This window comes from Cervus elaphus, chromosome 23 (genome assembly GCF_910594005.1).
Source record: "Cervus elaphus chromosome 23, mCerEla1.1, whole genome shotgun sequence".
Taxonomy (NCBI): Eukaryota; Metazoa; Chordata; class Mammalia; order Artiodactyla; family Cervidae; genus Cervus; species Cervus elaphus.
In genome coordinates this window covers 74171400-74192398 of record NC_057837.1, presented here as the reverse complement: position 1 = coordinate 74192398, position 20999 = coordinate 74171400, and the positions used below count along the sequence as shown (strand labels likewise).

The 20999-nt window shown below is 51.0% G+C and overlaps 1 protein-coding gene across 2 annotated transcripts; it reads right to left on the bottom strand.

The window, feature by feature from the left end:
- Positions 1-4774: 4774 nt before the first annotated feature.
- On the bottom strand, positions 4775-15505 carry CD40 (CD40 molecule). 2 transcript variants are annotated; one of them, XM_043884617.1, is made up of 9 exons: positions 15361-15505; positions 11935-12013; positions 11485-11610; positions 11059-11205; positions 10611-10704; positions 7727-7788; positions 5941-6039; positions 5818-5846; positions 4775-5353 (listed from the first exon to the last, which is right to left on the bottom strand). In XM_043884617.1, exons 1-9 carry the CDS (start codon positions 15409-15411, stop codon positions 5192-5194), a joined length of 849 nt encoding a protein of 282 aa, XP_043740552.1. In that variant the 5' UTR covers positions 15412-15505; the 3' UTR covers positions 4775-5191. The 2 variants fall into 2 exon arrangements, with proteins under 2 accessions (XP_043740552.1, XP_043740553.1); XM_043884618.1 differs by having other exon boundaries at positions 5953-6039.
- Positions 15506-20999: the final 5494 nt, after the last annotated feature.

Genomic DNA, 20999 nt, shown 5'->3' with positions numbered 1-20999 from the left:
GACTGCCAGGCCCTGAAGGCTTAAGGGGAGAGTGTGTGAGCACATGCCTGGAGGTCTAGATGGGGGTTGGGGGGTGTCATAGAATTAAGAGGGCATTACAGCCAGCTCAGCCCTGGCCCCCCAGTCCTAGAATTTCAGTGTTTTAGATCCAGTTAACCAGAGTTGCGGGGTGGAGCCTAAGGCCGCAGAAACTCTCTCCAGCCTCCCAGCTGGGGTGCAGAGAAAAGAGACAGTCTGCCTGGGACATGTGACCTGACTTGACCCTCCCAGGGCCTCAGTCTCCCCTCATAGAAAACAAAAGTAGGACTTCCCTAGAGGTCCAGTGTTTAAGACTCCACACTTCCACGGTGTGGGTTCGATCCCTGGGCAGAGAACTATGCCACACAATGTGGCCAAAAATTTTTTTAATTAAAAGAGAAAAGTGCTGGACACAATGAAATTCCCAGTCGCTTTAAATTTCAACCCTCCGTGATATGCTGTCTTGAGCTCTCACAGTTTTGTTTTAATTTGGGGGATTGGTAGCATTTAAACACTGGGAGATTTAATATAGAAATCTGGGTGCCCAGCAATATATAACTCTCATTCTTAGAGGGCAACCACTGGATGGAATCCACAGATGCCACCTCTCCCCCGACCCCACAAGATGGACAGAGCCTTGCTGCTGCTTTGCCCAGAGACTCTGCCATCCTGACTCCCCCAACCTGCCTGTCTCACCCTCCAGCTTCCTTCCAACCCCAGCCCTAAAGGGAACCTGCTCCTGCCGGGGCCTTTTCTTCTGCCCTGGGCAGTCACATGGCCTTTTAACAGCCTAATGACATGCGCCTGGTTTTTCACTGGCCAGAGGTTTTGGATCAACCAGTTAGGCTTAAATCCCAGCTCTAACTCTTCAGACCTTAGCAAGTCATTCAGCCTCTGAGCCTCCATCTGTAAAATGGGCGTTCGAAGAGACTGTGCCTTATTCGGGGTTGTCCTAGGGACTTTAGACAAGCATGTGACGTTCTCAGCCCTGCGCCTCGGACGGAGCACTCCGGCCCTGCGCATTCTTACTGCTGTCCTGCACAGCCCTACACGACGGAGGTGTCTGAGCACGCGCGCACAGCCCTAGCTGGGGGAGAGGCCACACGAGGAATGCAGGAATGCTTGTTAAGTGGAGGAGGCAGTGGAGAGAGACCCGAGGAACCGGTGAAGTTGGAGAGTGGAAGTCGCAGGAGGCTCGGGCGGATGGACATCAGGAGGAGGAGACCCAAAGCCAGCCGCCAGGGTCTTCGGACATTCCTTTGGCGCCACCTTCTGGCTGATGCGAGCTTCACGCCCACCCATTGATCCACAGGTCAGAGTGGACCCTACAGTGTGGGCTGATCCTCTCTATTTTTAGAATTGGCAAGCTCCCTAGAACTCATAATAGGCTTCCCAGGTGGCTCAGTGGGTAAAGAAACTGCCTACAATGCAAGAGATGCCAGAGATATGGGTTCGATTACCGGATTGGGTAGATCCCCCTGGAGGAGGGCATGGCAACCCACTCCAGTATTCTTGCCTGGAGAATCCCCAAGGACAGAGGAGCCTGGTAGGCTGCAGAATTGGACACAGCTGAAGCGACTGAGCACTACAACTCACCTAACTCCAGTCCTTCATCATGTCTGAGCAGGGGAAGCCTCAAAACCAGACAGCAACTTTCTCAAGGTCACATAGAAACTTCCTGGCTGAGGTCCATTTAGAAGCCAGAACTTGCTACAGCTGCCAAGAATAACAACCCCTTCTCTTTGTTGGGGATGCAAGATATACAAAATTGTACCTTCTCTTGCTTGGCCAATGAGGAGACTTCTCCAAAAGCAGATTCTGCAATGAGGGAGGCATGCAGGTAGTTTTTTGGAGAGTTGAACCCAAGAGGCACCAGTGGGGCTGTGGGACATGAGACAGAAAAGAAAAGGAAGCCCATACAGAGGACATGTGTGGATCAAGCCCTCTAGGGAAACTAGGAGACAGTACAGAACACACCTCAGATTTGTCCCTCCCAAGGGCAAGGAAGCTGGGGCATTTATCCTCCAACTTTCACTTATATTTGTTTGAGAGTATTCAGGGCATTATGTAAGAGAGGCAGGTTTGATTCCTGGGTCAGGAAGATCTCCTGGAGGAGGGCCACGGCAACCCACTGTAGTATTCTTGCCTGGAGAATCCCATGGACAGAGGAGCCTGGCGGGCTACAGTCCATGGGGTCGCAAAGAGTCAGACATGACTGGGTGCGGCTGAGCACGCATGCACACATTCAGGGCATTTGCTCACCCAGCTGCATCTTACCTGCCCTACACCTGCACCAAGCCTGTTTTGAAAACCAGGGAAAGCCCCAAGTACTTGCAATAGGAAACTGACTGCTGAGCAAGAAATGTGAATGCCGAGGGTGGCCGTTCTCAAAGTGTGACCCCTGGACCAGCAGCATCACCTGGGACACCTGTAGAAACGCACCGTCTTGGGCCACATCCCAAAGATACTAAATCAGAAACACGGGCAGCAGAGCCCAGCAATCTGTCTTTTATTAATGACAGGTCTTATAGGTGGTTCTGATACATGCTCAAGACTGAGAACCAGTGACTAGGAGAGATCAAAGGAGGCATCCATAGCATCTGCCCGTTGTATTTCCTCTATTTGCCAGATGGGCAAACTGAGACCCTAAAGAGTGAGCATGACCTACCCAAGGTCACACAGACAATAGGTGGCCGACCTGGGTCTTTAGTCTCTTTCTGCCATACTGTCCTGTAGAGAAGCAGCAGTAGCTTTTAGACTCTGTTGTGGTTTTAGTCACTAAGCCGTATCCAACTCTTTTCAGCCCCATGGAGTGTAACCCTCCAGGGTCCTCAAGATTTCCTGGGCAAGAATACATTTCCTTCTCCAGTATCTTCCTGACCCAGGGATCAAAGCTTAGTCTCCTGCTTGGCAGGCAGATTCTTTACGACTGAGTCACCAGGCTTCCCTGGGCTCTCGGCGGGGGATAGAGGTGAGGGCCCAGGGCTCCCCTCCGCCCGCCCCCCACTTCCACCACTTTACGCTGCTTTCTGAACCAGACGGCTCCCCCTGGTGCCTCCAAATGGTTCTCTCCTGGGAAGGTTGCCAAGCCAGGTGCCTTCTCCCGGCTCCCAGCTGCCCTCACAGCCTCCAATGGGGACAAGCCCTCTCCACCCCCACCCTCCAGGCAGCAGGACAGGTTGGGAAATCCAAAGCAGATTCTCACGGTGGGGGTGGAGGGGTGAGGTCCCTGGGTTAAACCAGCCCGGCCCCATCTTCAGCAAGAGTCTTTGTGCTGGGGCTTTGCAATCCCCTTCCTTCTCCTTCTTGCCCTACAACCTCCCCCCTCCCCTCCCCTCTGCTCCCACTCCATCTGCTGCTCCTTCTGGCTAGGCTCCCCCTCAGTTGGCACAGCAGGAAAAGAGAACAGGACGGTTTATTTTTATCCCCAGATACTGCTTAGGGGGAAGGGGGCACCATCTGACCGAGAAGCCGTCAGAGGCTCCTATGGCATTTGGGAGGTCAAAGGAGGTGGGGAGCCCGGGAGCTCCCTGGGAAGGGGCCACAGATGTAGGCTCCAAAGAGCAGGCAGGGCTGGAAAAAGCAGCCCAGGACCGGGAAGGGGCGCTCTGAGGGGCACCGCTCTGAACTGTTGTGTGACTAGAAATTACCTCTCTGAGCCTCCATTTCCACCTCCGATAAAGACGTAGGGGGATGCTGGCCCTGCCTGCCCCAAAGGCTATTGTCGAGAATGTGAACCACACGGGAAAACCCCTTTGCAAACAGGGTGCCAAATGTGAGGGCACGTGGAACCCACCCTTGGAGAGGCCGCGGCCTGGGGACTTTTCTCATTTACGCTCAGAAGGCGCCCTAATTCTGAGAGCCTGACAGCATGTGAGGCAGCTCATGTCACCCAGCATGTCCACCCCCGCTTTTCTTTTTACATGTTTGATGACTTTTTAATTACATAAGCAGTGTGTGAATTCACTCTTCTTTGGTGGGGGGGGGGGGGAATGAAGCATTATGGGAAAGTCAAATCTTTCTCTAACCAACCCTCCCCCGGACCCTTCTTACCTAACTGAGACAGTCCAATTCTTCGAGCTGTGCCAGTTCTGTGTGTCCTTCCGGGACCCCCGTTTATACCCACATATATAACACACTATGTTTATATACGTATCTGTAGGTGATATATCTGGAGAAGGCAATGGCACCCCACTCCAGTACTCTTGCCTGGAAAATCCCATGGACGGAGGAGCCTGGTAGGCTGCAGTCCATGAGGTCCCCAAGAGTCGGGCATGACTGAGCAACTTCACTTTCACTTTTCACTTTCATGCATTGGAGAAGGAAATGGCAACCCACTCCAGTGTTCTTGCCTGGAGAATCCCAGGGACGGGCGAGCCTGGTGGGCTGCCGTCTATGGGGTCGCACAGAGTTGGATACGACTGAAGCGACTTAGCAGCAGCAGCAGCAGCAGCAGGTGATCATATTGTTTTGGGCTATGTGTGCATGCTCAGTCACGTCCCACTCTTTGCAACCCCAGACTGTAGCCCACCAAGCTCCTCTGTCCCTGGCGTTCTCCAGGCAGGAACACTGGAGTGAGTGGGTTGCCATTTCCTCCTTCAGGGGATCTTCCCAGGGATTGAACCCGCATCTCTTGCATCTCCTGCATTGGAAGGCGGATGCTTTAGCACTGAGCCACCTAGTTTGGGTTACATGCTTAAAAAAAAAGTTTCTGTGCCCACCATTCTGCAACCTACACCCCCACACCATGACAGTGTTTTTAAGATCTGTTGCATAAATATATTACAATTTTATTTAGCCAGTCCCCTGGTGATGGACAGTTAAGCAGTTTCCAGTTGCTCACTGTCACAAACAATACTGCGATGCATATCCATGTACATGCCTCCTGGGCTCGGAGCAGCCGCCGAATGACATCTGTCAGCAATGAACCGCTTGCTGGGGTGGAAGGTCTGGTGGATATTATTGTGTGTCCTCCCCAAAGTTTTGTTACCATCCTTAAAAGCAGGTTGGGAGATTGAACGGGCTCCAGGGCTGGGGTGAAAGGCGCCCCAAGGTGAACTCCTTCCGGGCTGCAGGGGTGCAGGCAGAGGGCAGCTGTCGCCCTCCCCCGCAGCAGCAGCCCCAGGTTGGTGTCCATGTGCCCGGGCTGCCACTCCGCTGGGCGCCCGCAGCCTCATTCTCGCTCCTGCACGGAGATGCGGCTCTCCTTGCCGTCCTCCTGGGTGACCGGCTGACACCAACATAAGGTCTCCTGCACCGGAGGAGGTGGCTGGGGGCCGGTCAAGTCCTCCGGATCAATCGTCTCCACGGGATCCTGCCTTCCAGGGTGCAGGGCCTGGGGAGACAAGGCTTGGGGTTGCCGCTAGCAACACTTCTGAGCCCTCCCCTGGAAGCCATCCCACCCCTCGCCCCTTTTGCCTTTCCCAAACCAAGGGTCAGTGCTGATTCCATGGGTGCGTCCTGCCCCCTGCTGGCCACAGCGGAGGGTGTCACGAAGCTTCCGTAAGGGGAGCCCCCGGGTTAAGGAAATGTTCCTCCATCACCCACTCCTGGACCCCACACCAAGGCTCGGAAGATGCAGTTCTCCCAGGAAAGAAGAATAAATGTCAGATTTTGCCAGTGGTGCTGGGGAAGCTCTGGGGGAAGGTGATCTTGAGAGAAGAGAAAAGGGGAAAAGGGGAGAAGCCCCAAGCCCAGAGGAGGGGGAGGGGACTGGCCCTGCATCAATTTTGTTGCCATATAGGCAACAATGAATCAGTCTTTATTTCCCGTCTTAGACTGCTCCCTGGGGTGACCTACCTTAGCCTGTTTTTTCTTGGTCATGTTCCCTAGAGGGGGGAAAAAAATGATGGGGAGTTGGCAAGGCAAGATCAGAAAACGGGTGACCCATCAACTGTCCCTCCTGCCCCATCACCTCCCCACCTGGGGACTCACTGATACAGGCAGATACCAACAGGACAGCAAACAGTACTCCCATCGTGATGGGGATCACCACCAGGGTCCTCATCCGACTCTGGAAACCTGGAGAGAGCAAGACTTCAGCCATGGCTCCCCACCCTTTTGCCCAAAGCTGGTGTGCTTTGCTGGACTCTAAAACCCTTCTGTGTCTAAGCACATCTATATCAGAAATTTCAAACACATGGCCCCGAGTAGAAATGTGACCAGCAGATGTCTTTACTGTGACTGGCATGTGTGGTGGTTTTTTTTTTTTTAATTTATAATATTTGCCAACATTTTTAAATTAGGAGATTGCACATTTAAAATTTAGGTATCTGATTTCTCTTACAAATTTGGAAGATCCAGCCCCAGGGGGCCAGCAGCCCACCTGCCACTCATTGACCAGAATTGAGTGGTGAAAGTTGCCGCTACCAGCTCCCCACGCTCCCCACCCCTCCCTACTCTTTGCCCAGTACCAAGGCCCAGCTTCATGTACATCTGCACCCTTGTCTTTGTTATAGAAGAATGGAGGGGAAGGGAAAGTGTTTCTTGTGTCTAAGTCTCTATTCTATGTGGGAAACTGGGGAAAAAAAGACCAGAGGTGTGGTAAGGACTAAAGTAAGCCCAATGAAGCACTGCCTCAGGACAAAACTGAAGGGGACACCCAAAAGCTCAGTAATCAAGATAAGTCGTATTTTTTTGGCCACACCACACAGCATATGGGATCTTAGTTCCCTGGCCAGGGATTGAACCCATGCCTGCTGCATAGGAAGCGCAGAGTCTTCACCACTGGACTGCCAGGGAAGTCCCAAATAAGTCATATTTTAATGTCATGTTTTGAAAAATCATATCAGCAAACTCTGGCCCACAGGCCAGCTGCCTGTTTTTAAATAAAGTTTTATTGGAACTGGAGTCGGGATTATGGTAAAGCAAGTGAGGCTGGTTGTACAAATACAGGGTTGGAGCCTGTCTTTATTTAAACTGTTGCTATTCTATTTGTTATGGAGTTTTTACAGTAATTTTTATTTTTTTTAATATTGCCTCAAATATCTATCTTGATGAAAGCATTTTTCTGGTGCCCCCTTAAATACTGTGCCCAAGGCAAGTGCCTCCCTCGCCTCACCCCAGTCCCAACCATGCCAAGAGGAAAGTGAATTTTAAGGAAAAGCAGAGCATCTTTTTCTTACCCCTGATCTTTTTCACTCATTAACTGGATCCTGCCTAATCCCTGTAGTTATTTGAGTCTGTGATCTGTGCTGTAAGTCACCTCCTCATTTTAAAATCAAAACTGAGGTGTCTGGTGGCCTAGAGGTTAGGATTCCGGGCTTTCACTGCTATGGCTGGGATTCAATCCTTGGTCAGGGAACTGAGATTCTGCAAGCCATGTGGCACGGCTGGAAAAAAAAAAAACTGAGGCCCTGAGAGGAAACAGTGTCACACATGCTGGTCCTCAATGTGCAGGGTGGCAGAAGAGCACTGAGGGGGCGCTTCCAAAATGCCTGAGCCCACGCCAGGTATTTACACTGCCCTACTGGGGGGGTGGTATTATCCCATTTTACAGATGGAGAAACTGAGGCTCAGAGAGAGGGAGTGACTTGCCCAGGCCCCACAGATAAGCGGCAGAGCTAGCTCGCCACAATTCCAAACTGCCGCCTCCGCTTGCTTTAACCTCCCCGTCCTCTTTCCCCACCAGTGCTTCCGGGTACCCCAGGCTCCCCCTCAGCTCCCCACCTTCTTAGCCTGCCACTGGGGCCCACTCTCCAGGACTTACCGCAGACAACGTCTGTCTTATTCGTCCCCGCATGTTGTTCCACCAGGCCTTTTCTCTCGCAGCTGTGTACAGACACAAGTACACACATACGTGCACATGCAGACACACACACACACAGAAAGAGACACTAAGTTTCCCCAGTCGTGAGATTTCCAACCCCAGAGGGAGACAGCCAACAACCAACAAGTCCACGTCACGAAGCATGTATTATGTGCACTCTCCTGAGCTGGTTGTTATGGGAATGACACGGACTGTTCATCTAGAACTCATGAGTACAGAGGAAAGACGATGGTAAATCATGGAGGAGTGAGGATGGGAAAGCCTCTGATGAGTGCCAAGTGCACTTGAACTGGGAATGGTTCAGAGTGGAGGAGACAGAATCCACAGTGAGTGGGATGCAAGGATGAGGGCACTGCCCAAATTTGGCACCACTGATGTCCGGGGGCCACATAATTTTTCTTCTGTGGTGGGGACGGTCCTGAATACCATAGGATGTTTAGCAGCATCCCTGGCCTCTCCCCACTAGAGGCCAGTAGTATCCTCCTCCTCCGTTGTGACAACCAAAAATATCTCCAGATATCATCACATGTCCCCTGGGGAAGAAAACTGCTCAGTTGAGAATCTCTGGTCATCCAGAAAGACTTCCCTGGGGAAGTTAGATCTCAGTGGCCCCTTGAGGGATGTAAAATTTAGAACATCAGTATATTTAGGGCATGCCAGGGGGCTCAGCGGTAAAGAATCCACCTGCAATGCAAGAGACACAGGTTCAGTCCCTGGGTGAAGATCCTCTGGAGAAGGAAATGGCAACCCACTCCTGTATTCTTTTCTGGGAAATCCCATGGACAGAGGAGCCTGGTGGACTACAGGCTGTGGGGCTGCAAAGGAGTCGGACACAACTTAGCAACTGAACAACAATAATAACATACTCTCTTTAAGCAGGACAACATGATACTAAGGATTAGGTGGGTGATGAGCCAGATGGTATAAGGAAACTCTGGAAAATTGGGTCTTTAGAACCAGATCACTAATCAGCCATGCAGCTTTCTACTGGATTCAACTGGATTCAGCTGGTGGGTCGCATCAGCGTCCAACCAGATGACTTAAGCTGCTAGAGGATTTAACGGCCAAAGATCTCCCAGGAGGAAAAACAACAGAAAAATGGCTGGCCAGGAGGCCATTGCCCAAGTCATACATGAGATGATGAAGACTTGGACCAAGGTGGTTCCCAGGAGGAATGGAAAGGGATGGACAGAGAAGGACATCACAAAGGACAAAACATCTAACACAGGAAAAAGAGAAGCTTCAAAGAAAGCACGTATATGAGAAGAGTGCTTAAGAGTTTTTGAAACACACTTACATGTCTTTTCCTCGACCCTTGTGAAATGAAGGTCTTTCTCATTTTCTGAATGAGGACACCAAGGCTCAGATGAGGGTCACAGTTCCACACAGACACACCCTTTCTAAGCTTAGTGAGTTTGGAACCCAGTGCTCTGGTTCCACCAAGCCAAGGTGCCTCCCTTTCTCAGTCAACATTTATCAGTAAAGATTTATTGAGCACCTACTATGCAGCAGGCATAAGGGATACATCCATGGGAAAAAAAAAAGATCATCTCTATAGTTCAGGAGTTTGCCACCTACTGGAGACAGGCAGACAGTAAACAGTGTATATGGGATGCTACTATTTGTGTGAAAGATCCGTTTGCATGTGTGTGCCTTTGTTTATGCAGAGAATCTCTAGAAGGACACGCTTGGTCCAGTGGCTGCAGGATGGCTGAGGGTGACAAGGGGACATATCACTGTTGGCCCTTGTGTGCCTTCTGTCCTCACGCCTGTCTTACTCATTTTTTCAAATTAAATGTAAAAAAAAAAACTTAATCAGGCGTGTGCTTAAGCATATTCCAGGCAGAAGAGTTTAATGCAAAAGAACGAACAGTGTGTTGAGGGAATTGCAAGCAACATGATGTCAGGAAGAGATCAAGAGATGGAGCTGGGAGGTCAGAGGCTGTGCAGAGGAGTTGGGGTTTCATCCCAAAGGCGCAGAGAGCCATGGAGCATTTTAAACAGGGAGTGCCGTGCTCCGAAGAGAACAGTGGAAAGCTTACTTTGGCAAAGGGATGGAGAGCCAGCTGAAAGGGAGAGGATAGAGGCAGGGAGGCCGGTGAGGAGGCTACAGCATCATCCAGACCACAGTGATGAGGTCCAAACTAAGGTGGTGACAGGGAAGATTAGAGAGAAGGAGGAAAAGTCCCAAAACATTTGGAAGGTTAGACAGACAGGACCTAGCGACTGATTGGGGGAGACGGAGGGGGATGCTGCAACAGGTGCCCAGAGGCATGTTTGTGCCTGTCACAGCAGGTGAAGGGAGCAGGCAGGTGCCCCTGGCTCACCTCCGAGGAGGTGTACCCTTGGCAGATAGATACAACAGTCTGGGACCTAGGAGACAAATCTAGACAGATGGTGATGGAGAATGATCAAAGGGGGATAGTAGCCAAAGCCATGGATGTGGAAAAGATGGTCCAGGGGAGGTGGGCAAAGTGAGAGGAGACCAGAGCCTAGAACAAAGGCCTAGAAAACCAGTTCAGGAGGAGGAAGGAGGGGCTGAGAGGGGTACAAGGAAAGGAAGAGAAGTGTCACTGTGCCCCCATGGAGGGAGAATTTCACCAAAGATCAGAGAGCAGCAGTGTCTATTACCACCAAAAGAGGGTAGGCAGGAAATGCCGAAAGTGTCTGTCTGGTCAGCCGTGGGGTCCCTCGAGACATTCTAGAGGTGTGTGAGTGTGTGTGGACGTGGGGAGTGGGGACCGAAGGACAGGTGGCCAGAGAGAAGGGAAGCAGGTCCCGTGCCCTTCTTGGGGCAGGAAGCACAAGGGATGAGTCCTTATACCTTGTCCAACGGTGACACTTTTCAAAAGCAGACGACACATTGGAGAAGAAGCCGGCCGGGCAGGGTTCACAGATGGTATCCGAAACCCCTGTAGCTGAGGGGGAGGAGGAGGCATTGATCATCACAGTGGACCCCCTGGCTCTTAGGGGGACCGGTGGGCAGGCAAGACCAGAAGGGCATCCTGCTTCAAAGCACTTCTCCCCGCAGCACACACCTTCCCTTGCTGCAGGCAGCCCCTAAGGAGGCTTCTCCCACGGCCCTCCCGAGGCTGATGCCCACAGTGGGAGGCAGAAGGCAAAGGTTCCATTTCCAACCGACTATGGTGGAGATATCAACGTAGGCTGGTCCCTCCGCCTCTGGGGCGGAGTGCCCGCTGCCCAGCCCCTCTCCTTGGGCCCTTGCCTCCTCTCTCCTGCCTCTAGAGCTGATTTGCAGACAGGCCACTTACCGATCTGCTTGACCCCGAAGCCAGGGAGACACAAGCTGTGGGGCGTGCAGCTTTCGCAGGTGTGACTGGTACAGTGTTGGCCTTCAACACACACACAAGTGGTGTCTGTATTCAAGGTGCCCTTGCTCTGGATCTGGAGCCCTAGGTCTGTGCAGAGACAGGCAGGAAGGAAGGATGGGAACCCCTTACCAGCCGTGATCCAGGGGCCCCTGATCTTCATATTTCCTGTTCTTTTCTCTTAGACCCTCTTCCTAGCAGGGAGGGCAATCAAATTAGGTAACAACCAAGACAACCCAGACTCTAACCAATCAGAACAGACCCTGGCTATTAAAAAAAAAAAAAAAAAGCCAGGATGGCTGTACTGTCAGGAATGAGCTGGAATATCAGCCTGACTCCCAAGGGCCCCTTCCCCCGCAGCCCGCGTACTGGGGTTGCAGTATCTGTGCTCGTGACAGTATTTCTCTCTGTTCCAGGTGGACAGGAATTCGCCTTTGCCACAGGACTGGCATGCTGTTTGGCTGACCTCCGTGCAGTCGTTCACCAGTTTCTGTCCTGGAAAACATCCAGAAATGAGGGCACTCCAGCCAACCCAATGAGTCAGACACTTCATTGAAAAGTGGTAAGGCTGGGCTTTAGGGAGGGGGGTTCAAAGAGGGCAGACCCAGAGCCTTCCAGCCTTCATACTCTGGTATAGGACGCAGAAGAGATAGGAACCCTAGTTCTGGGTCGGCAGAGAGGAAGCTCAGAACATCCTGGGACAGGGACAGGGAATCCCAGGGGTCATTTAAGACACAAGCTTATGGTTGACACATGTGATCTGCGTCTGCCAACAGACCAAGACAGGTCCCACGTGAGGCTAGAGGGTCGGCATCTCACCCGGCGGACACAAATCACAGCAATGACTGTCCACTGGGTATCGCTTTTCTCCGCAAGCAGTGGCTGGTTCTGCGTGGACCTAAAAACAGAATTGGGTGACTTGAAGGGATCTTGAACTCTCAATTGTAGCTTCCTTGACAGAAAGGTGCAAATCAGCCAGGACAGAGGTTAGAACTAAAGTGGAAGTACAAAGCAGAAAAAGGGGGCCTGTGTATTATATATTGCTTTTGTTTTTAACTAAACCGTATGATGACAAAGGTACTCAGAGAATCATTCTGATATCTTACAAAGCGATTGCACTGTTAACTCACAGTATTCATTGAACTAAACAGATCTTCCTTTTGGTTTGACAGCTGAGTCTTTCCTCTCCCCAGAGACCCAAGAGCACACGAGGACTCCAGCATCTACCCTGGAGTCCTGAAGCTGGCTGACTCCAGCTGGTCCTAGTCCAAATGGGGGCTATATTTAGCATCTGGCCTCTTCCTTCTATTCTTTTGCTCCCCACCCTCTTCCCCTCTCCGAGCCTCATCATGTTTTCTCCCTCCAACCTCTCATCATCTGATCATCCAACCCTTCTCTCATGAAATACAGGATGGAGCAGCTGGAAGGATAAAATCCAACTCTTTCACTTCACATGTGGTGAGACTAGGGACCAGAAAGGCTGATTCACTTGCCCAAGGTCACGCAGTGATAGAATCCGAATGAGAACTCAGGTCTCAATACTCCCTCTCTCCATCAACGTGGGTCTCACCTGCATTATTGTCACTACATCCAGGTACCACCCATGCTATTCATGACTTCTTGTTTGTTTAAATACATTTATTTTCAAGGTAAACCTCATAGCATTGCCATGAGAGAAAAACTAGTATCACTTCTCTTAAATAAAAGGCAACCCTAAAAATAAATTCAGCAGAAACAAAACAATGTCATTAAACCATAGCTGATTGCTTTGCTTACTGACAGACCTCTACCCCAGGCCCGCTCCTGATTTTTGTTTTAAAAGGAGGATTAGAAGGCATTTGACAGGAATTAACTATATTCTAGCTCCAGCGACTTCCTTCTTGAAAAACTGAAAAGGATTTTAAACAGAACTGCAAAATGAATCTATGTTGTTAATTCCACATCTGCATGGGGTTGCAGAAGAGTTGACATGACTTAGTAACTAAACAACAGCAATCGCATGCTCTCTAAAATCATCTCACACTTTGGGAACAGCCAGTGAAAAGAACAGTTTTAAGGGTCAAACAGCTTAAAGCTCCAGTCTTGACTTTGTAACGCTTAACTAGTTATTTTGCCTCTCTTATCCTCAGTTTCTACAACTCTAAAATTGGAGAGGTGCCTGCCCCACAGATTAGGACTTCCTACGTGGCCCCAGTGGTTAAGAACCCACCTCCCAGTACAGGAGATATAAGAGACATGGGTTTAATCCCTGGGTCAGGAAGATCCTCTGGAGGAGGACATGGCAGCTCACTCCAGTGTTCTTGCCTAGAGAATCCCGTGGACAGAGGAGCCTGGTGGGCTACAATCCATGGTGTCACAAAGAATCGACTGAAGCAATTTAGCATGCACGCATGCACAGATTAGGTTGTGAAGATGAGAAAGAATGGATGAATATGGCCTGGTATGGTGTCCAGAACATAGTAGGTGCTCATTAAATGGCACTTTTAATTATCGTACATACATAAGCATCTGCTGGGTTGCCCAGCACCCTGGCTACCAAGATCCTACCTAATTGGTGGCTCTCATTCAACCTGGGTTGGGGGGCAAATTACTTACAGAAGTGTATCTTATCCCAAGCAGGGAAGGAGACAGCAAAGGTTACTGCTCCCACCATAACATCACAACACACCATCCCGTGAGCGTTCTCCCCACAAGCCCATGGACCTTCCCCCCACACTCCCAGAGCAATAAAAATCCTCTAGGCCATTTTCAAACATATGAGAAATATAGCCCCTCCTCTGAAAATGTGTCAAATCCCAGTTCCCACTTTACAGTTTCGACCCTTCTGACACGTGGGAGCTTGGAGACTCTCACCATCTGAGAGGCTGGCTCAGGAATCAGGCAGATGTAGATTTATCGGCAGGTTTCACCTACCTAAGTGGATTGGGGCAAGCCATTTTCTCTCTGTGAGCCTCAGTTTGCTCATCTGTATAATGGGGGAGTTGGAAGAAATCAGACCAAGAATGCATGTAAAGTATTTTGCTCCAAGCCTGACACACAGGAGGCTCTCAATAAATAGCCCCAGATATTGTTGTCACAGCCTCATCTCCACCTGGAGCTAAAATTGGGACTTGGCTCTTGAGAAGCCCAGACCACCTTTCACCCTCTCCCCACTGGCTTTTCCTCCACTTCTCCTCCAAGAGCCCCCTTCCTGCCTCCTTTCTCCCTAAGAGCCATTGCTTACAGTGAAAATGAAAGTGCTGGGGCCAGAGCAGCTTCCCCACAGCATCTCTCCCCTTGCTGCTGACCCCTACTTCATGGGTCGTTCCTGCCCTGCCTTCATGCCAGAAAGTACAGCCCTTGAAAGTTAGGGGGAGACCAGAGGGGTGGGGATGACAGTGTCAGGTACTTGGGGGATTCCCAGCCTCCAGAATGAGGAACTACAAAAATACTAGAAGCGAGTCAAGTGTGGAACTCTGAAAATCCCGGAGATATGCTTGGTTGGGCATATCTGAGCCCTTCTGGTACCTAGAGAAACCCCTGCTGGTCTCCCAGCCCTTTCATGGTCCCATGAACTGTTCAGTTCCCCCTGAGAGTCCCCTATGTCATCTTAAATTCCGGAGGCAGGGACACAGCCTTGGGTATTCCTCCTATGTTGGGGGAGGGGGAGGATCACCACGGTTTGGTTCTGGAATGGGAATGTTAAAAGCTCCCAGCCTTCTCAGAGAAGCACCTGGGCCTCTGCCCTCATCCCTTGCTCCCGCAAGAAGCCCTGGAAGAAGGCCATCCCAGCTGGCAAGGAGGTGATAACGACTCACAGAGGCTGGCATCTATCCACAACGGGAAAGAGGCAGGAAAACGGCCAGACCCGCCCCTTCCCTTGGCTAGCCTCCCTTCTCACTTCTGAAACCCCTCACCGTCTCTTTGGGGCCAGCCTCTGAGGCAGACCCAGACTCCAGTTTTTTGACTAGATAAAGGCTTAAGGCTGCCGAAACCCCCAACCTCATCTGCGCTGCCTAGGCGTTTCCTGAGGCGACCCCACTAGGCGCCCTCTGTGGACCACCTGGGACCCCCCCACCCCAGCCTGGGAGGAGAGAGAAACAGCCCATCTCATTCAGCCATGACCCCGGGTACCTTACCCAGCTTCCACACCCCCACCCCAAAATCAGCTCAGAAGGTCCCCTGCCCGAATTATCGCTTCTTTTCCCATTCCCTACTCTCTAATCTCAAATTCCCGCCTCTGGTCGGAACGGAATTTCAACTTACGGCGGTCAGAAAGCAGGCCCAGAAGAGACACTGCAGAAGCAGACGAACCATGGCGAGATGAGAACCGGGCGGCGGGAGGAGAGCGCGCCCGGACTTGGCCGCTTCCAGTTCCCCTGTCCCGGCCCGGGGGCCCGCCCAGGAAAGAAGCGGGGTCTTCGGGGACCAATCGCAGCCGGCCTCACTGGCGGGGGGGCGGAGCTCCCGGAGACACACCTTCCTGGGATTTCCCCCAGGACATTCCCGGGGAGTCTAATTCCCCAAGGAGTTTAGGGACGCGCTTTGGGGGAGGAAGCGGGGAGAAGCGGGAAGGCGTGGTTCCAAGGAGAGCTCTTCTTGGGAACCCCCCCGCCGCCCCCTGGGACTACAAAGGCTGAGGAGGGAGGCAGCCGCTTTCTGGGGATGGGGATGAGGGGTTGGGAGAGAGGCGAAGGGAGTGGAAAGAGATCCCTATGGGTGTTGAGAAGACTCCCCCACCCGGCCCTGTTCTTCCCCGCCGCCTCCGGCAATCCCTGCGGAACCGAAAGTGTCGAACGCCGCGGATGGAGAGGCCTAAGGAAGTTCCCAGAAAACGGGAAGGCCACGGCTGGGTAGTGGAAGGAGGGTTGGGGGGGCCTTTCAAGGAAAAGAGTTTCCCAACTTACAGTTTCGCTCTCTTTCAAAGGAAATTCCCTCGCGTGGGCGCCGCGTCCCAGAGCGCCCCCTCCTCCATTCCATCCATCCATCCATCCATCCATCCATCCATCCATCCATGCTGTCCCCACCAGACTCTATTCCATTCCTGTTCCCTTCCGCCACCTGAAGACAGGCACTTAGAATAGACCCGTCTTTCGTGGGATCGCAGGACCCCTTGAGAATCTCAGGAGACTGGAGACCGCCTAGTTCTGCAGAAGCACAAGTCCTTGTAGCTATTATTTCCCCAGTTCAGACCCTCCAAGCCTTTCCTGAACCAGTATTGACACTCTGCTCTGCAGTAGGGAACACCTGGGTTCCGGCCTAGGCTCTGCTTCTGATGGGCTGGGTGTCCTTAAGCCTCAGTTTGCTTCAGTGAAACCTAAGGAGCTTGAACTAGAGGGTGGTTGGGGTGATGACTCTCCAAGCTCTGAGTTTCTGGGTGGGGTCAAAAGGCCAAACTGCACAGGATGGGAGCGGGCTGCTAACCCCATCCTCCTGGCTTCTGCTGCAAAGGGCACGTTTGCAGACCTGTAGATTCTTCTTTCAGAACCCCATCCCCTCTCTTCTATCCCCTCTGCCACTGCCTTAATTCAGAGGCTCAGCATCTTTTACCTGGGCTGTCACAAAAGCCTCGCTCATTCGATTAAGTATTTGTTGAGTCTCTGCTATGTTCCAGGTGACTCTGAGCCCTCTCTCTCATTGTGCACATTGCTGCAATTCCCTTCATAGGATCTGATCTGATGGGAGCACTTCACTGCTTAGAAACCTTTTTGCGCTGCCCTACAACCAGTCCATCCTAATCAGTCCTGGGTGTTCATTGGAAGGACTGATGCTGAAGCTGAAACTCCAATACTTTGGCCACCTGATGTGAAGAGGTGACTCATTGGAAAAGACCCTGATGCCGGGAGGGATTGGGGGCAGGAGGAGAAGGGGACTACAAGGATGAGATGGCTGGATGGCATCACCGACTCAATGGACATGAGTTTGAGTAAACTCTGGGAGTTGGTGATGGACAGGGAGGCCTGGCGTGCTGCGATCCATGGGGTCGCAAAGAGTTGGACACGACTGAGTTACTGAACTGAACTGATACCCTGTTGTTGTTGTTATTTTTCAGTCACTAAGTCTTGTCCAACTCTCTGCAACCCCATGGACTGTAGCACACCAGGTTCCTCTGTCCTCCACTATCTCCCAGTTAGCTCAAATTCATGTCCGTTAAGTTGGTGATACTATCTGACCATCTCATCCTCTGTCACCCCTTCTCCTTTTGCCTTTAATCTTTCCCAGATGAGAGTCTTTTCCAAAGAGCAGGATTTTCACATCAGGTGGCCAAAGTATTAGAGCTTCAGCTTCAGCATCGATCCTTCCAATATATGTTCAGGGTTGATTTCCTTTAGTATTGACTGGTTTGGTCTCCTTGCTGAACAAGGGATTCTCATCTGAGGATGCTCCAAACTCCTTCTCCTGGTGCAGCTGAGTCTCCACTCAGCCCCACCCTCTCTTCCCACACTCACACCCTGCCATGTCCTCCCATGCATGCTGGCTTCAAGTATCCTCGCCTTCTCCTCACTTTCCAAAGGCACAGTTGTTTGTTTCTTCTGTCTTGCTGTTTTCTTCCTTCTCCTTCCCCAAATGAGTTTAAATTTTACCTTCTCTTTAGCTAAACCTCCTCTTTACTCCCCGAGACAGAAGTAGATACTGCACCCCACCTTCGCCCCTGCTCCCATGTTCCCATAGCATTAACATGCTGGATTCTCACCCCGTATGCCTAGCCCCATTTGATGGTGAGCTCATTGAGGGCAGGACTGAATCTGTCCCAGTCCTGGGCACCAACACATTTGCTGAATGAATAAATAAGTGAATAGGTTCGATAACTTCTTATTCTAAGCACAGTCTCCATCAGAAAGGAGGTACAAAGCTGGTAGTTTCAACACAGACCTCAAGTTGATACCCATAGTCCCAGAACACTTGAAATCAGAGACCAGGGAATTTCATGAAAGTCACACAAGCATGCTTGGGATAGAGAGAACATTAAAATATCTTTTCCCTTTTTAACCCACTTTGAAAAACACAAGCACCATTTTCATTCCTAGGGGGGTGGTGGAGGGGGGCGTTACTATAATAACTTAAGCCATTACTTATTCTTTATTTGCTTGATTCTAAAATTGGGCCCTTCACAAAACTGCCTTGGGAAGCAAGTACACAATTAAACATTAATTATATTATATAAAACATATCATAGCAGCAATTAAAGCAGCTTAAATTAATGTGTGAAAGAATAAATAGTAGCCTCCGGGTGGCCCCATGGGGTGAAGACCAGATGAGATAAAGGGAAGATATTTTAGTATATGCATATCCCGAGGAGACAAGGGCTGGCGGGCATGGGCCCAGAGAAGGCATCGAATCATCTTGGGCTGAGAAGAGTGTGCTGGTGGAGGAAAGCGAAAAGATGACTTTTGGGGAGGGTGACAATATTTCAGAGTCCCACTGAAGGGTGAAACTATTAAGCGTTCAGTGGTGGGAGTAGGGCAAAGGACATTCCGAAGAGTAAGAACCCAGGATTTTGAAATCACAGAAGAAATGGCCTTTGTAGGGAGGTGGGGGCAGGGGGATGCAGATAAATGGATGAGAAGTGGGCCTGAAGGTCAAGTCTGCAGCACTGCCAGAATCGGGCTGCTAGGTGGTTCTAAAATACAAACCCGATTGTGCACCTCTCAGATGTGAAGCAGCCCTGCAGATCTCTCACTCCCACAAGCCCACAGGGCCTCAAGGCCATGGGTTTCCTGGGCCTGCATCTCTAACTCTCCTCCCTGCGTTCAAATTCCCGCTCCAGACTGTCTTGTCATTGCTGCACGGAAAGCCCTTTCCCACTGTCCTTTCATCAACCAACTCCTTCTCTTTTTAAAAAGTATTTATAAAAAAATAAAAAGTATTTATTTGACTGTGTGGGGTCTTAGTTGTGGCATGCAGGATCTTCGTTGCATCGCGCAGATTCTTTCCTTGCAGCACACAGACTCTAGTTGTGACCCTCGGGCCCCGGAGCTCGCAAGTTTCAGCAGTTGTGGCTCCTCTGTCCATGGGATTGTCCAGGCAAGAATAGAGTGGGTTGCCATTTCTTCTCCTTGAGTCTCCTTAAAGAATGTAAGATTTTAGAATTTATATATATAACTTTACTTTGCTTACTTTGAATATTTTTTGCCCCGCTGGGTCTTCACTGCAGTGTGCAGGCTTTCTCTAGTTGTGGCATGCAGGCTTAGTTGCTTCATGGCATGTGGGATCTTAGTTCCCTGAGCAGGGATCAAACCCACATCCCCTGCATTGCAAGGCAGATTCTTAACCACTGGGCCACCAGGGAAGTCCCCAGACCAGCTCTTTCTTATCCTTCAAGGCTCAACTCAGGTGCCCCTTCTCTGGAAAGCCCTCTCCATCAGCCAGCCTGGGATGCACACCCCTACCTCCCCATGCCTGCTCAGAACCCCAGAGCTGCTTGCCTAGGTAAGACTCCAGCCCTACCATGCTGTATTTCAATTATTCTATTTACTCACAGAACCAGTGTATTGAGGCGACTCAACTCAGTGGGATATAATAGTGAAGCTTTTTTCCCCCTAATCTCTGCCTTCAGTCCTGCTGTGTTGAATCTCCATTTTCCATCCCTTAATGACATCTTGGGCAGATTGCATTACTTTTGGATCACTTTCTGTTGTTAAGCTTCCATCCTTGAAAGCTTTATTCTCAAACTCAATTTAAATCTCATTTGATCTTCTCCCTTACTTATCCAAGGATTCACTTGAGCCAGGACCCCATTTGTTTGGATAAAAAGTGGAAGTGGGTGCATGGCCTGATTGGGAGACATACCCTGCTGCTGCTGCTAAGTCGCATCAGTCGTATCCGACTCTGTGTGACCCCATAGACAGCAGCCTACCAGGCTCCTCTGTCCCTGAGATTCTCCAGGCAAGAATACTGGAGTGGGTTGCCATTTCCTTCTCCAATGCATGAAAGTAAAAAGTGGAAGTGAAGTTGCTCAGTCATGTCCAACTCTTCGCGACCCCATGGACTGTAGCCTACCAGGCTCCTCTATCCATGGGGTTTCCCAGACAAGAGTACTGGAGTGGGTTGCCATTGCCTTCACCGACATACCCTGCTACCATCCCCTTATTGAAATTGGGAGGAGGGCGCAGGGACAAGCTTCTGTAACACGGCCCTCTCCCTGTTGCTTGACCCTGCTTCCCTGGCTAACCCCGGGAGGCAAGTTTTCATCCACGGAGCATGTAAGCTTCTTAGGGTCTTCCTTACTGCCAGGTTCTCTGACAAGGGGCATCTTGCTCAGACTTGAGCTCTCCTAACTTGTCCCACCACCAGCAGGGCCCCTGCCCCTGGTGGGACCCTCTTCTCAGCAGTCAGTCTGCTTGAGCGGGGTACCAGAAAGCCTAGCTACTGGAGCATCCACCTGACCCAGAGAAAACTCACACCTCCTGGTCAGCGACTCTACTTCCTCCCCTCTCCACCTTTCTTCTCCCCTGCTCAGATAAGCACAGGAGGACATCAGCAGGTCCATTGCCAAGTAACCCCCACCCCTGGGGAACAATATCCCAGCATCCCCTTCTTGGACTCAATATCCAGGAGGGACTCCCAGTGAAAGGTGTGGGGGTGGGAACTATCTTCTGCCATAGACACTACATTCCTCAATAAAAGCAGAGAACTCCTCCCTCCCCAGGATTATTATATGGGCAAGGAAAAGGAAAGCAAGGGATTGGCTAAGGGATATGGGACCATTTCTGCCCCACTAGTAAACCCTGGAGAGAAAGTACTGCCTCCCATTTGGAATGCGGGTTACATAGGCTGGGCCTGTGGCCCTTACCAGCTCCTAAGTAAAGCAAACTCTCAAAAATGACCTTTGGATTGGGTCCTCACTCAGACCTGACTTGATTCCTGGAGAAGAGGACTTTTATCGCCCGAGGCCCACAAGGAGC